Raw genomic sequence first — 17,590 nt, 5'->3', positions numbered from 1 at the left:
TGGTTATGAGAATGATCCAAGGTTCTTTAGTAGTGGTGCATTTAGAGATGCGATTGAACTCTTAGGGATCTACACCATTGAAAATTGCATTAAGGGCATTAGATGTTGTATTGGCTAGTTTGTCTTCATCACTAGTCCAAATTACTTTAGGTTTAGGAATCTCCATACCATCAACATCAATTGTTAGAGGTTATTGATCATTTAAGATCGAACAACAAGCGTTCTTGTCATAGGCTTGATGAGTGCTCCCATCATTGCCTTCCAGTAGGCATAGTTCATGTCATCCAACATAAAGGGTCTTGAGATTGATGTTCCTTTCATCTCAATATCAAATCAACAACAATTTGGTACCAAATGTGAAATCATTGATTTTGCCTTCCAAATGCACATTCAGTTGCAATTTAAGTTTGGTTACGCAATTTGAAAACTTCTTACATCTAAAGTTCTTGCCCAAAGAGTAATCCATTATAAATCAACTTGTACAAGGCACAATTTAAGTCCAACAATAAGTTCCTCACTAGAACAAATAAGTGTTCTCTCAATCTCATATATAAACAATTGAAGCCTTCTCTTGAATAATTGTATAATGGCTTGCAAAAGTACAATCAATATGAATCCCTAACTTATTTAATTCAACTTGATAAAGTCTTCAATATGGAATGAAATAACAAAGATCTTTTCTATATAATCTCCTTTACAAATAAAATTTCTTCAAATAAGGAAACACAATTATATTGAACGTTTTTAGAATATCATTGATTTTCTTTGCATTTTGGCTTCAGTAAAGTGCTGCTAAAATTTCTCAATGATGTGCTTTTAAAGAGTTCAATTGTTTCGATAAAAAGACGTCAAACCAAATATATCAAGTAAATTAAATTGTCAAATGTAAACTAAGTTGAAACTAAAATTTTATCTAGTAAATAATACTAACAGGCTTAAAATGCATGATTGTAAAGTTCTTTTTTATGAAAAAGGAAAAGAAAAGGTTGATGTTACTCGTATATATGTAGGCCAAAGTATAATAAATAATTTTGTGAGGGGTCATGTCAAAAATTGCAAAATTTCTATGCTGGTTATATGTTATAACCTTTTTGTAATTGTCGTTTTGTTGCTAAGCAATAGTGAACAACTACTGCTAATTAATTGTTAATTGTCGTTTTGTTGCTAAGCTCCATATCTGCATGACGGCTCTATGATTTACCTGTCGTTTGTCACTTTTACTAATTAATAACTTTTGAAAAACTACATTTCGGTAAAAATAAAAATAAATTATTATAAAATTAAGTTGTGAATTTAAGTTATAAATTTTATTTGATATGTTTTAAAATTAAATATAAAATATAATTATAGATGTAAATTTTAAAATTTCCAATGTAAATTCAATTATTATTATTATTATTTATTATGGACTATCAAGATTAAATAAAATTAAATCACTAAAAATATTAATTTTTGCTTGAATTTTTTTGGCGTAATAGTTGATTTATATTTTCGGTGGGTTATCGATCAAAGTTTTAATTATTATTTTATGAATGATGAATTTTTAGTATAAAAATTATATCAGAAATTTCTTTATTAAATTAGTTTAAAATAATTATTGAATATAAATACATCGTCCGATAAAAATAAATATTAATTTTTGAAAATTATTTATTTTATAATTTTAATTAATAATATTTTATATGTTTTGGATGATACTGAATAAAAATTATATATAATGATTTTAATATTTTTTAAATAAATAATATTTCAAATATATATTTAAAAAAAGTAAAATCAATTTAACTATTAAAACATTAAGTGATAAATAAATATTTATCTACTTATCTTATCCAATACATCCTTTGAGAATTTTATATTAATAAAATTTAATATAATTGTCAAACATGTTTCAAATATTAAATAAATATTGAGTCTTAACTCGATTGGCATGGGTATTGTTGTCAATACAGTACGATGTGGATTCGAGTGCGTTGAAGGGCATTATCCTCCTATTTATGGGTTGAGGAGGAGTTATGGGGAGTTCATACATATTAATAGTAATAGAAGTTATGCAAAGATTTATTGTTTATATGTTACTTTCATATAATTTTCTTATATTTATATAGTTTTGAATATTAAAAAAATTAGTTATAGTATAATTATGAAAAATATAAACTAATCTTCAATATTATTAATTAAAGTAATACTTTTTAAAATTAAATAAAAAAAATTGATGTATTAAATATTTTTAAATATTAATAAACAACTATAAAGATATATATGAATCAATCTTCTATATTTACGTCCCAAAAGAAAATTTTCTATATTTATACTCCTAAAAAACTTCAATATTAATAAAAGGTTATATTTAATAATATTGATCATATATATTTAAATTAAATGATAAGATATTAAGTTATTTGAAATTATTTATTAAAAAATATTTTTTCCCTATACTTATTTATATATCTGGAATATTTTATGCTACACTCGCTGTGAAATATTTTTTAACTATTCTATTTATTACTAGTAAATATTTTTGTTTAAAAATAATATTTAAAACATTTATACATTTATATTTCTGTTTCATATTTATATAAAAATGTCAAAGTTAGGAATGGAATAATCGTATGCATCGTATGCATTAAAGAAAGAAATACCGAAAGATGGTTGAAATTTTATATATTTATAATAACTATATACCTTGAACATAATAGTAAAACTGAGAAAAAGAATTAAATTAAGCCATGCCTTTTCTCGTCCATGAATAAAATACGACTTCTCACTTTCCAATCAGCTAGCTATTCTTCTCCAGTCCCGTAAGAGCATCCTATAGAAATAACCTCTCCTTCAGGGCTTCACCTATAACCACATGCTTTGCCATGCCCAGTTTTTTTCAATTTTAGTTCCTTTCCTTCTTGACTCGCACTCCACAATCTAATTCTCCATTTCCCATTTTGAACTCTCCAGCATTCTCCATTTTGGCTATACTTCTTAGAATGTTTTGTTGGCTTGTAATGTGAGAGCAACATGTTTCAGTGCTTGTCTATGGTTGTCTGAACTAAACATCTTTCTGTCCTTTTTCCCTTCTGTTTGTTTCTCTTGCTTTACTATATACCTTCCATGCTTTCTCCTTGCTAACTTTGAACTACACAGGTAAGGGTAATACTTTTTTGAGTTAAAATTGTTGATGATTGTTGGTTTTCTGTAAGGGTGCCATTTAATGAGAGTTTCAAAGCTACTTTAATATCTAATAAAAGAAAGGTTGCTTTTTTTAAACGTGAAGTTTCCCCTTTTTTTCCCTTCTTAAATAAAACTATGATCCTATGTTTTCTATGGAACCCATTTTTAACTTTTGGAGTTAATTAATCGTCAATCTTTTGATTTACTTGTTACCAGGGTTTTGATTGAAGCTTAAGAGGCATGGCAGAGAAGAAACGTAGTGCAAGAGAAGAAGTGGTGATCAATGTTCCCAGTGAAGAAAATCCCAAAGGGCTAAAAGGGTCTCCTGCAAAGGAATCAGAGGCATTGGACCCTAAGCAAAATGTTCAAGTTTCAGCCACCAAAGCATTTGGTCCAACTGCAAATAAGCCACCAAAAGTCCCAAGTGCAGTTAATGAGACCCCTTTTACTAGAAGAAGGTCATTTACTAAACCCAAGTCAAGATTTGGGGAACAATCTTATATTTTTGAAACTGATCAAATGGAAGAGAATGGTTTAGCTAATGAAGAACAAGTTGGTGGAAATTCACCTTATAGACACTCCTTTAGTAAGGTTTCCCCTAATAACAAGTTGGGGAGAAGTGTTAGGACTGATTCCGCGGTGTCGAAAACGTCAACAATGGCCTCTACAGGCCCCAGTGGAGAAAGTGAATATGAGGAGATAATTAAGAAAGTCAAACTGCATAATGAGCAGCTTAAAAGAGTGAAACCTAAGGTTGTGATTGAGTGGCTCATATTTTTGTTACTCTTGGGATGCTTAATAGCTAGCTTAACTTCAGATGAGCTGCAGAGCACCCATTTTTGGGGTTTGAAAACTTGGAAATGGTGTGTGCTTGTGATGGTTATATTCTGTGGTATGTTGGTTACTCGTTGGTTTATGCATCTTGTTGTTTTCTTGATTGAGATCAACTTTCTACTACGGAAGAAAGTCCTGTATTTCGTTCATGGTTTGAAGAAGAGTGTTCAAGTGTTTATATGGCTGAGTTTAGTTCTTGTTACTTGGGTTCTTTTGTTTCTTGATGTCGAGAGATCGAAGACTGCCACGAAAATTCTCGATTACGTTACCTGGACTCTTGTAAGCATTCTCATTGGAGCTTTTTTGTGGTTGTTGAAGACTTTGTTGTTAAAGATATTGGCTTCCAATTTCCATATGAATAAATTCTTTGACAGAATACAAGAATCAGTCTTCCACCACTACATACTTCGGACCCTTTCGGGACGTCCATTAATGGAGACTGATGAAAAATCACCACTTCATTTGACTGTTAGCAATGCCAAAAAGGGTAAAGGGGGTAAGACGAAAAAGTTGATCGACATGGGAAAGGTCCATAAATTGAAGCGAGAAAAAGTTTCATCTTGGCACATGAAGGTGTTGGTTGATGCTATCACCAATTCAGGGCTCTCCACAATCTCCAACACCTTAGATGAAAGTACTTATGATGAAGGTGCTGAACAAGCTGATAAAGAAATCACTAACGAGGAGGAGGCACAATACGCCGCGCATCAAATTTTCTCGAACGTTGCTCGACACGAAAGCAACCACAACCACAAGTTTGAAAATCAGCTTCTCTTGATGCTTCTCAATTGATTTTGTTTTTCCTGCCAACTATTTTTTATTTTGCCTTACTAACTAAATGCTCTTTATGATCAGTTACATAGATGAGGTTGACCTTTTAAGGTTCATGATCAAAGAGGAGGTGGATCTTGTGTTTCCATTGTTTGAAGGATCAAACACCGGAAAAATTGACCGAAAAAGTTTCACAAACTGGGTGGTAAGTAAGAGCACTATATGAGACTCCAATAAACCTTTCACTAATGATAGTGATACTTGTTTAACATGCTTGTGTGTGTTTTTTTTTTTTTTGTTATTTCACACAGATAAAGGTTTACAAGGATCAGAAAACACTAGCACATGCTTTGAGTGACACCAAAACAGCTGTTAAGCAATTGAATAAACTTGTAACAGTAGTCCTTGTTGTTGTTACTGTCATCATATGGCTTCTTTTGATGGAAATTGCAACCACAAAGGTGCTTTTGCTCCTTTCATCACAGCTTGTAGTTGCTGCTTTTATGTTTGGAAACACCTGCAAGACTATATTTGAAGCCATCATATTTGTATTCGTGATGCATCCATTTGATGTAGGTGATCGTTGTGTGGTTGATGGTGTTCAGGTAACTATTAAAAAAGGCATGCTTCTATATGCATTTCTGGAAAAAAAAATTACTAACTATGCTTTATCACTTGGTAACCGACAGTTGTTAGTTGAGGAGATGAACATTTTAACGACTGTCTTCCTGAAGCTTGATAATGAAAAGGTGTACTACCCGAACTCTGTTTTGTCTACAAAGCCTATCAGCAACTATTACAGAAGCCCCGATATGGGTGATGGTATAGAGTTCTCTATTGATTTTATGACACCAGCAAAAACAATAGGCAAGCTGAAAGAAGAAATAAGGAAGTAAGTTGACACTTTTTGACGGTAGCTTTATTCTTCCTTTAATTCATATAAAATCATGTTTATGGAACTAATTTGTGATGTTATGTCCAACCAGGCATTTGGAGGCCAATAGTACCATATGGCATCCTAGCCACCTTGTGGTGGTGAAGGAGATTGAGAATGTCAATAAGTTAAAGATGGCTCTCTATTGCAATCATACAATGAACTTCCAGGACTTCAGAGAGAAGAACAAGCGTAAAACTGATTTGATCCTTGAATTGAAGAGAATTTTCGAGGAGTTGGGCATAAGATACAATCTCCTTCCCCAGCATGTGAATCTCAACCAAGTCAATCAAGACAGGCCTGATGCGACTTATGCGGCCACCTGATCCTTACCGCTTGTTGCTCAACAATGTTCTATATCCAAGGTATGCATGCCCTTTCTATCCTTCTTCAACAAGGTGAACTCATGCAACTCTCAATGTTACCAAATCCCTCTTTTCAGGCCTCAGCATTCATTACATACCATTAGTATTCAGCTTATCTTTATATGCATGCTCTTTGTCAGTTTGCATTAGTTGTATAAATAATTCTAGATTGTTCTGGACTCCTGTTACTTACTCCAAATAATACATTTTGATGATTTAATCAGTTGAAGCTTGTTCATAAGAATCCCCACTTCAGAACTAAATGGTCACTCACTTGAGTTGTTTGAGAAAGGGGAGAAACATAAATTGCAGGTAGTTGTAACCACATCTTATTGATTCCGAATCGAAACTTCTTGGCCATGGTTTACCGAAAACAGCATCCTGGCATGCCCGTACCAAATATGAAGCAATTATTTTATTTCTCTCTTTGAAAATGATTATACTCAATTCTCACTTTGATTTTATTTCAACTAGGGGCTGAAACAAGCAGATACTACTATCATTGCAGCTTGGCTAAGAGTGGCAATGGGGCCCTGTAGTTGTAATCTAACATGGATTAGGGGAAAATGATTATTGCAGAAGACAAGTTCCAGCCTATATACATATACATATGGTTGTGTTAGATTTGATATGTAAGCTTGTATTATATCTATGAACCTGTGGAGTTAAGACCAATGCTCTCAAGTTTTGTTTTCATTATAAGTCTATATATAGAGAGAGAGAGAGAGTCAAATTTGGTATGTAAGCTTGTATTATATCAATGGACTTGTGGAGTTAAGTTGTGGATCAAGTTTGGTTTTCATTATTAAGAATTGAGCGAGTTTATTAAGGCGAGGATTTGGTGTAGCAAAATCCAGTGCGTAGTGGCTAAGTGGGATATAAACCTTATCCATTAAACCCGGATTTTGCTGCAGGATAAAGGGGTCACCTCAGGTCATCATAAATTTTCTAACGTATATTTTAAAGCCTTTTTGCAGTTATCATATGAAGTTGCCTTTGGGTATTTCTTTTTCTTTACCAATGCAACCTTTTTGCCAGACGGTTTTGGTACACATCAGCATAAGGGGGACAAAGAAAGTTGGTATAATCGTTGATGTTTTATATAAATCATTGTTCTTAGATTTGGTAGCACATGTTTGATTCACAAAATCAATGAGCTCTGCATTGCAACATGAAAAATAATGATAATAAGGGATGGGAAAGTAAGTGCTTGAGTAGAGGAACTTGTTTAAATTATATAGATAAAAAGCTCTCATGCGATTGTAATCCAAATCTGTGAAACAACCCAAAAGCCAACACATAAATTGTCTTAAAAATTAAAAACCAACTTCTTTCAACAATTGATGACTGATTTCGTTTGAAGCAAAAGTCTTTTTGATGCTATCTTTTAATTGCAACCTTTCCCTTTTTTTCTTTTATTTACAACAAACTTCTCCCCAAGATTAAGGCCTGCAAACCTCAAAGGTGGTTACCCAATCCATGTCCTGGTATAAATCTCGCATTTTCCTCAGTGTAGACATGGGTTTCGTTCAACAGCCTGAAAACAACCAAACCATCTCAATTTGCTTTAAAAATGGCAACAAATTACAATCTAACAAACAGTGGAACTTACGATAGATAAACAGTCTTGTTCATGGTTGCAGAGGAAAGGAATGAAGAGCCATTCAAGTAGAGTAATTCACCATCTACTCTTTCAGCAATCCTCTTGTCAATTTCTTCAGCACCAATGGAGAATGGTTGATCCGAGGCCTATGTTAATGCAAAACAAAGTTAAAACAAAGCGAAAAAGGGATATATATATATATAAGACTTCTACTCCATTCAACTTCACAAATTTGAACATTAATTCTCATACCATAACCCATCCCCATGTATCAGCAAAGGATGGCACATGAGCTGTGTATGCCAACACATCTACATAAGAAAAAAAAAACCATGATTTATTTTTTATTATTCAATCTATTGTATAGAATCTTAAGAGTTGGTTGAGGAACTTACACTTGAAAACCTGCCTGATTGTGTGGTATATAGAGGAAAAGACCTCCTTGTGAGTGAATATTCCAGCTGGGCCAGCCTATAGAATAGAAATTTATCTCTAGTTTTTTATTCTTATGTTTATGACTTACATGTATATATATCCTACACAAGAAGAAAAAGGGGCGGGGGGGGGGGGATACCAACCTGAGTGACAAAAATGCCATTTTCATTGAGTTTGGGCTTAAGAATTTTCTCATAAAATGATTTTGTATAAAGTTGATAGCAAGGCCCCCTTCAACAGGATCTGCTAAATCTCCAACTATGATATCAAATTTCTCAGTCCTCTTCTCCAGTTCAGCCCTTAATATTCATACACAAGTATATAGTAATTAGCTCAAATTCCTTTGAAGCAAATGGACATCAAATAAGCTCAGTATACTTACTTGGCATCATTGATAACAAGGTTAAGCTTTTTGTTGCAAAATGCATCACGGTTCACAGTCAGGTATCTGCGGCAGAAATTGACCACTTCCTGCAGTTGTTAAATTATCAGTGGTGCCCTCCAAACACTAAAAAGAAAAAGTAAATGGAAATATATATTAAAAAAAAGGAGACCAAGAATTTCACCTCATCAATATCACACATTACAACTTCATCAATAAATTTATGCCTGAGTGCTTCCCTTGCTGCAGACCCTTCCCCTCCCCCCATTATAAACACAGTTTTGGGGCTGCAAAATTGGTAAGAACAATATATGTTACTACTTTACAGATAAATGGAAATGGAGTACTCATAGAGACATTGACTAGCCACCAAAAATAATAATAATAAAAAGGACTCACTTCGAGTGGAACAAAAGAGCTGGATGAATTAAGCATTCATGGTAAATAAATTCATCAACTTCGGCACTTTGCATTTTCCCATCAATCACCAATACCTACATATGCAATTATTCAAACAATCGGAGATTAGAAAACTTGAAAAAAGGATGAAACGAAACAATGAATGCCTATAGGTATACCTTGCCAAAACGTTTAGTGTCCAAAAGGGCAATATCTTGATACTCACTAGAACCTTTATACAGTACACTGTTAAGAGAGATACAAAGAGATGAGAGTTGGTTTAAGATACTGAATTATGAGTTAAAGAAAAACCCAAAGTTGTTTGCTTTTATCATGTTTTGAGTAATGTGCATATAATGAAGAAAGATTAGGGTGAAACCTTTTCAAAGCGAAGGACCATTTGAGATCCTCATCAATTTCCTCTTCATACCAAGAATCAAACTGGCGACTCTTATCAACAGGTGGTTGGTTCTTTGTTGTTGCATTACAGATTTTAGAGAAACCATTTGGATAAAAGATCTCAACAGCCTCACCCATTATCGAATAACCTAAAAACAAAAGAGAAAAACTTGAAACAAAACAAGATAAGATAAACAGAAGATTGAGCAAGAGGTGGCAAAGTGTGAGGATGGTAACACCAGGGCTACGTGCTTTTTATAGCACTTTTAACACACTAGAAACCCAAGAATTTTTTATTTTTTTTAAAAGAAAGATATAATCTTGTAGATAATTATGGGTTTTGGCTAACACGGGCAATGATTCTGTCACAGACAGTCCCACGGATTTTCTGTTCCTCACGCCAATTATCATGGTACTACATTGGTTCATGAAAATGGTAACCTCATCAATGGTGACAACCCACCAAAGGTTGTTTCCTAGTGATGTTCTAAGCTGGCATTGGCAGTATAATGAAAATACCAAGAGATATTATTTTTTCTCCTTTTTTGGAGGCCTCCACGGCCATGTGTTGGCATCTAAAGTTAGATTGGGTGAAATTTCCCAGAGATTGACTGTCATTCTAGAATTTTGAAAGGAAAAGCATGCGCATGCATATGATATTATCTACCCCCTATAGGTTTGGCGGATACAATGAAAAAGGATGAAAACCGGGAATATATGTCCGCGTGGGTTATTGTGGGCCCCATATTGTACATGTGGTCTTCCACGATACTGACACGTGGATAAAAGTACATGTGGCACTGTGTTTTTATTTTTTGGTTAGGGAAATGATGGGGTCCACTAAGAAAGGTTTTTCTTTTTGGAAGGGGGTCCACTAAGCGAGTTAAAAAGTAGTGACACTTTGTGTATTTTTGGATTAAATGTTTTCCCTTTTTAGCCAACCTTTTGTCCTTTTCCTCATTCACCAGCACAATACTCAAACCATGAGGGGATTTTTGGGGTCTAATTTTGATTTTAGTCCCTTTTGTTTATGTTGAAATTTACAATTTAATCTCTTTAATTTGATACAGTTTGATTCTTTTATTTTTTTTATGATGTTTGTTAAAACTAAACATCGATAATAACAATATAAAATATCGCAAAACGATAAGAAAGAAAAATAAAACACACAGATTTTACATGGAAATCCTTTCGAGAAAATATCACGAGTAGAGGAGAAAAAAATTCACTAATGTTGAAAATTGAATAATACAGGAAGAGTTCGATTACATCTATTTAAAGGTTGAAAAACCTTATTCTAATCAGTGCCAAATAAAAGAAGTGCAGTTTTATACGGATTCTACTCATGCAACATAGTCCGAGTAATGTTACTGTTATTTTAACAAGATCCCCTAATTTTGCCATTATCTTTTATTTTAACAAGGATTCGGGTCACACAACTCTAACAATGTTATTGTTAGATACATATTTTGATAATTTTATTAATTGTTCCAAATAAAGTAATGGTAGTTTTTCATGAATTTTGTTAATACCATTTACATTGTTATTATCAAAAAGTATTGGACAGAATGATAAAACATATTGTATTTCCAAAGAGTAAATTTAAGTTTAAATGTTAAAATAACATTATTGGGAGAGAGTAGCTACAAGCCCTCGAAAGGTTTAGAAGTCAACTATTAGAGGGTAGTTATCAGTTTGGGTCTACTAATAAATTTATAAAAGTTAAATATGCATCAATCTCTATATTTTAATGAAGTTTGAAATTTAGTCCATATATTTAAAAAATAAAAAATTTAAATCATCTTTTTTGTTCTATTTAGAAACCACAAATCAATATTATTAAATTTTTAGTCAAAATTTACTATCAATACACCCACGCAATCAAATTAACTTCATACACAAACCGTTATGAATTCAATAAACATACATTACAACAAGTAAAATCTGATGACCAAATATTATCGATGTCATTTATTTGACTAGAATTTTTGAACAAAAAAGGTAAAAAATAAAATAAAATTTACCTTTCTAAGTATAGAACTAATCTCAGATTTTACTAAAGTATAGAGAATAACATATGTTGACCCATTATAAAAGTAAAGAGAGCCTAAATTTCAATATAGTAGAGGGGCTAAACTAGAATTAGACCTTTTTCTGTGAGTGTGGGATTATGGCTAAGTGGGAGTGCCATATCCAACTGACTAAAGCCTACCAGAGAAGAAGAATGAGGGACAAATGGGGACCCTATGTAATTGCAATAAGAGGGGGATTTATGGGTCCCCAACCCCAATAAAAATGTGTTTCTGTTGTGGGAGATGAGAGCATTGTTAAGCGTGGGGTGACTCCACTTTGTTTAAAAAAAAAGTTTCGTGGAAATCCCACTTTAATATTGTATTTAGAAGTGTTCATGGATTAGATTAAATTGGATTCGAATCAAATTATTATGGGATATTAATATATTTTATATTTGTACAAATTTTAAAAATTATCTAAAACGTACTTTGTTAGTAGCTAACTCAAACCCAACATATTTCTGCACATATTATTATTTAAATTTCTTAAAAGAAAATATGAGGCTTTTTCCCATCATATCTCCTCCTTGCTTCTCTGCAGAGATATTGTTGCTCTTTGGTTAGATTTCAAAATGACCCATTTGTCTCTCTCCTATATGTCATAATGCCCCAGAGAAAAATCTTCATTCAAAGCTTTTCTTTATATGTTTATAGTGGGTAGCTTTTTATTATCAATTATTACTCCCAAACAATCACCCATTGATTTCATCCACATGCACCAATTCTTTTTCCTTTTCTTTCTTTTTTGATATGATATGCTGTTGGATATTCTTGACTTGTGATGTAGGGCAAGTGTGGCAACTTATATCCTGGTATACAAATTCCATAAATGAATCCCAAGTATTTAATCTCTTTCGTCTTTGATGTTAAGCTTAGTTACATCGTAATTCATAATATATCTTACAACAATCTCTAGTGGGCGCTAGATTTGTTCCCATCTAATTATTTGAAGCCCTTGTTTGTAATTTGCTTCGGATGAATTTGGTTTTGAATTCATCTTTATAGTACAACTTACTAAAGGTTAGTTTTCTATTGCGATTGCGATTCTCATTGAAAAGTTCTTTTTGAAAAATATTGTTAAGTTAATTTTTAATTTTTTCTACTACTACTAACAATTGTTGTTAAAGGTTAAAATATTCTTTTTAGACATGATAGTAGAAAGTCAATTTAAAATTAGTTAAGTCATATGGTATTTAAATGATTTAACATAATGGTAAATGAATATAAATTATTTGTAAAACTAATCATACATACAATATTTTAAAAACTTAAATATAATAAATTATACTTAAATAATTTAATATAATGATATATAAAATATAAACTAATCTAATTTTTTGTATACCTTTTAACTACTTAATATAAATAAGGGTATTTAGATAATTTTCACTTCCAAATATAAAAAACCAAAAGCACCTAAATCCTAGCTTATGCATTTAGGTGGAAAAACACTTTTCTACCATAATTTTGACCTCAAAAGCCAAGTGTTTTCTTTGTTTCTGCTGTGGAAAAGCACTTTTGGAACCTCAAATGCAATGAAGAGCATGACCTACTTATAAAATGGAACTTGTTAATATTAGTTTTTATGATAAAAGGAACCCTAGAACTTGAATATCTTATATAAAAAATATGTTTAATTATATAGATAAGAGTTACCCGACAAGTGCTGGAAGGGACAACCACAAATCTCAAACATGGACCGAAAAATAGATACGAAAGATAAAAAAAAAATATTGATAAGGGTTAACTTGTAAAATTAATTATAGACATTTTCATATCATAAATTTCTAAAATTATAAACGAATAATTTATTTATATCATTATAATAATTTTTACGATTTTTAATGAAACTTACTTAGTATAAAGTAATTTACATTGCCCGAGGTTTAAATATTGTTGACAAAAGTTAAAGTCTTAAGAATTTAAGTTTCGAAGTTTAAGTCCTACTTTGTAAAAATTATGAGTGAGATAATTAATTAGACTTAAATAATTAAATTTAGTACTTATAATAATCGATTTTAATTAAATTGTTGATATAGCTATTTTGACTTGAGTTACATCACATTCATATCTAACAAATAAGATTTAATTGAAAATTTATATGGGTAACTAATAAAGGGAACTGGACATTTAGAGAAGGTGTTTTATTGGATAAGCTGAGAAACATTATTTTGAGCAGTCGAAACATAATGGTGGAGAAGAAGGGAATGGGAGTGGAATATTGGAGCACCAAAGGAAATTCCCGTAGTGCTAAACCTTTTTTTTTCATGTAATGGGGAATGGTATTGGGGAGGGAGACAAGGGTGCAACCAAAGTTTTATACTATAGTTTATTTAAATGAATCATGGCATTGTTCAATGTTTATTGCAAGGGCGGCTTACAAGTCACAATCTTTGCTACTATTTGAAAAGGTTAAACCTACCCTTCCTCTTTCTCTCTCTCTCATATGTGTAAATACATATACCCCCATCGTATCATTAAGTCAATGGTTTAATAATCCAATCTCTCTCTTTTCTCTTCTTATCAGTCGAAACATTTGGAAATTGGAAACACCTTTTACATAGTTCCTACAATGGTTTAGTTTAGAAGTTAAAAAAAAAAGTCAACCTTTTGGCATTAATATTTATATATATGATGAATTTGTATGTGTTTCACTTAGAACCCCGTTAGTGCTTTTTATCTTCCCTTTTTTATACAAATAGTGTGATAGCATTTTCTTGGTGATGCATGAGTGGAAATTGCGCGTGGAGGTGAGCGTGCTTGGTGGTGCTGCTGCTGCCCACTATCATTTTTTTTTCTTTTTTTGCCTTCCTTTTCATCATAATTTGATATGCAAAAAGGAAAAAAAGGGGGGGGGGGATTATTTACCCCCAACAAAGGTAAGTAGTAATTGAAACCATATAGAATAGCAGGAAGAAGGGTTTGGGTGGAAGAGGGGACAAAGACAGACTATACTCATGTCAACGACAAAAGCCCCTCTTTTTTTGTTCTCAGTGTTCATAGTTTCGTTGTGTCTTGAAAAGTGAAGAGATCTTTAGTAAGTTGCCGTCAATTTGTCTTTGTACACGTGCATTTAGTGCTTCTTTCATTTTTTTTTGAAGGTTTTTTAATTTTCATAAGTAAACCAAACCAAGCCAAAGTGGGATGGATGGCTGCTCAATGTCTAGATGTCACATAATGTGCTTTTTATCATATTGGAGCTCACTATAGTTACTAAATGGGTACGAAGAAGAGTCAAACTGGAATTCCCATTTACTTTTAGGTTTGAATTCTCATTTTCATCCAATTCCATTTATTATTGTAGGAATTTAGGCATATTCATTGAATTCACTATAGATCCACTAAGTCCTTTTTTTGACATAATCCACTAAGTCCTTAATTTGAGAGAGATGGGGATAAAAAAAAGAATGGTAACTATTACATATTGTTTAAAATTTTTTGCTCCAAAATTTATCCGAAATTTATATAATTTCATGAATGTGTTTATTGATAAATTTTGTTGTTTTTCAGCCTATCATGTAATCAATGTAAACATGTTTTTTTTTACTATAATATAATTAATATAAATACATTTTCCAATAAAGTTATTAATGCAAAAATATTTCTCATAATATAATAAATATAAACATGTTTTTTCATAATATAATGGGTAAATTACATTGTAGGTCACTCAACTATGGTTGAATTTCATTTTTGATCATCCAACTATCAAATGTTTTAAATTGGTCGCTCAACTAATTGAAATTGTTTTTTTCTTTTGTCATTTTCCGTTAAGTGTCACTAAATGTTTGACAAGAAGGTGAGATGGCAGTTCAAAAATTAGTATGATTACAAATTTAGTCCTCAACTTTTACATTGTAACACCGAGATACCTGACCCAATCACTGGGTTCGAGTTACAAGGTGCCACATTCATTGCCGAAGTAACTACGGTCAAATGACATTCAATTACAAACCATTAAACATTCAAATGTAACTAAAATAAGTGTATAAAACGAAATATAATCATTTTCGGGTCTTGTACAAGCTTACAAAAGCTCTTTTGCTAACCTGAGGTCGAAAATGGACCAAATTGTAAGAACTTCAAAGTTTTGGATTGATGTCGCAGCGTAGGGGGTTCCATGATGCAACTCTTTGTTTTGATCTTGCCATGGCCTCGAATGAACATCATTGTGACGTAACGTGACTCACTGTTTCCAAAAATGATCAGTTTGAAATAAGTTTAAAAGACTTGCATTAACATGTATAATCTCATTATCAACCAAAACAAAATTATTACAATAGCATATGAGGCAAAACATACCAAAACGGTACTTCAAAATGACATTAAGCGACTAAGTTCCAAATTTGACCATTTTCGATGCAAAACCGACTTAAACACTAGATACATGACATTTACATTTAAAAGGGGTACTTTACAAACTTTATTGAGTCGGTAATGGTAGTCTGGATGCTGGCTTCATATCTTGGGGCTTCGAGAGGTACCTAAACTTGCGCACGGAAAAAAAAAACCGTACGTTGATCAATAGGGCTCAATGGTACTTTTACGATTCAAGTTATTACAATTTAATACCAATATCATAAAATAAAGTATATGGATTCAAAATGTAACCTACATGCAAATCCATATATATATATATGAACGTGAGAATGTATGTCACCCATTAGGTAAGTAAGTTTACTTAACCTTTCCACGTTAACATTCATTAGTGTTGCACTTTTAGTAGTCACCTTTCGATTGCATACATAAGCAAGACATTAATTTAATCAATCTATTATGATCTATTCCGTTATTTACCTTATACTTATTGATTAATCCAGTTCTAAAGTCTACCGACTCATTCACATTCGTTTTGGCCTATAGGGTTCGATTCCTTTTTGCTTTGCATAATAAGATGGTACTTCCCATGTCAAATTCATATACACATTTACAATTACAAGCATCATATTAGTTCATTTCGATATAAAAAAATTAAACTTATTATTATTGGTCCCTATTAATACAACTTAAACTGGGACAGATACATAGATCATCTAACCAATACACCAAACTAGAATTAAAGTGTATTAATAGAATAACCGAATAAGGGAAACTAGCACGTAACGTGCATACTAGTGCTCAAAGTGCATCAAAGTGCATCCGGATGCATAAAGCACATGCTGACAATAGCGCGTATACCCGTACACAAATTATATTTTTAACTCATTACTTCCGCACTTAAATCAACATCTTTCAGCCTTCTAACAATGCGGGCAACGATTTAGTCAAATGGGAAGCTGCCAATTCACCATAGCAATTACTAGCATTGGCAGTAACCTTAAAGATTCTTTCTTCACAACTGGTTTTGGATAATTGGAAGAATAAAAAAAGCAATTAAGTGACAAGGGTAGGGGATTCATGGGAAACAATAGATCGGATTATCGTTTCGAGATCTGGTAAGTATCACAGTCAAAGAGCTTGGAAAGTGAGGTTAAAATCCTTTGTTTTAGTTCTACCATTGCAAGTTGAGGGTTTCGAGGGCTTGAAGGAGGGGGTAAAGATGAAGCCTTTGAAGATTTTGTTGACTTGGGTTCTTCCTGGGAATGACTCATCTCAAAAGAATGAGAAGAAACAACGGGTTTTTAAAGAAATGGGATTTTAAAGATTGAAACAAAGGGGAAAGTATGGGATTTTGATGAACTGGGATTTTACAGATTAAACAAGGAGAAAAAGACGAGATTTTGAGGAAATGGGATTGTAAAGATTGAGGAAAATACGGGAAAAAAAAAGATAGGATTTTGATGAAATGTGAAATTGTTATATTAAGTGGAAAAATTATGAATAAGTAGATTTTTGGAGTTAAGTGAGAAAATGTGGGACTCTCTGAAAAAGAAATTGTGAATTTAAAGACCAAAACAAAGAAAAGAAGGGAACTATGTATAGGAAATTAATTGTTTTATGAATAAAGAAAGGGATTTTTGCATACATTGGAATCAAAGTTGAAGGAGATTTGGGGAATTAAAAGGGAGTTTTGAAGGATGGAGTGAGACACAAGGGACAAAGAAATCTGAGAGTGAAGCAAGAATGGGGGTTTTGATATTCTTGTTCTTTCTATTTTCAATAAACTTGATGAGTATGAATATATAAATGTGATACTGGAGGGGATCGATTCTTGAGTGACATCGATGTCATATAAGTGTAGAAGATTTTTTATTTTTACATATTCGAAAATATTTATGTATTTTTATATTT

General features: G+C 32.2%; 2 protein-coding genes across 2 annotated transcripts; one reads left to right on the top strand and one right to left on the bottom strand.

Moving 5' to 3' along the window:
• Positions 1 to 2,695: 2,695 nt before the first annotated feature.
• LOC107901008 (mechanosensitive ion channel protein 10) lies at positions 2,696 to 6,859 on the top strand. Its single transcript, XM_016826825.2, has 7 exons — positions 2,696 to 3,138; positions 3,382 to 4,754; positions 4,855 to 4,975; positions 5,082 to 5,375; positions 5,460 to 5,662; positions 5,757 to 6,069; positions 6,544 to 6,859. Exons 2-6 carry the CDS (start codon positions 3,406 to 3,408, stop codon positions 6,028 to 6,030), a joined length of 2,241 nt encoding a protein of 746 aa, XP_016682314.1. The 5' UTR covers positions 2,696 to 3,138; positions 3,382 to 3,405; the 3' UTR covers positions 6,031 to 6,069; positions 6,544 to 6,859.
• A 425-nt stretch (positions 6,860 to 7,284) lies between these two features.
• LOC107901009 (thermospermine synthase ACAULIS5) lies at positions 7,285 to 9,529 on the bottom strand. Its single transcript, XM_016826827.2, is given in 11 exon segments — positions 7,285 to 7,606; positions 7,682 to 7,818; positions 7,925 to 7,983; positions 8,068 to 8,143; positions 8,251 to 8,339; positions 8,342 to 8,406; positions 8,490 to 8,578; positions 8,674 to 8,776; positions 8,889 to 8,983; positions 9,068 to 9,134; positions 9,268 to 9,529. Coding segments are annotated over 11 exon segments (1,017 nt in total). The 5' UTR covers positions 9,426 to 9,529; the 3' UTR covers positions 7,285 to 7,527.
• Positions 9,530 to 17,590: the final 8,061 nt, after the last annotated feature.

The sequence above is a fragment of the Gossypium hirsutum genome, chromosome D06, assembly GCF_007990345.1.
Source record: "Gossypium hirsutum isolate 1008001.06 chromosome D06, Gossypium_hirsutum_v2.1, whole genome shotgun sequence".
Lineage (NCBI taxonomy): Eukaryota > Viridiplantae > Streptophyta > Magnoliopsida > Malvales > Malvaceae > Gossypium > Gossypium hirsutum.
This window is presented reverse-complemented; position numbering and strand designations above follow the sequence as displayed.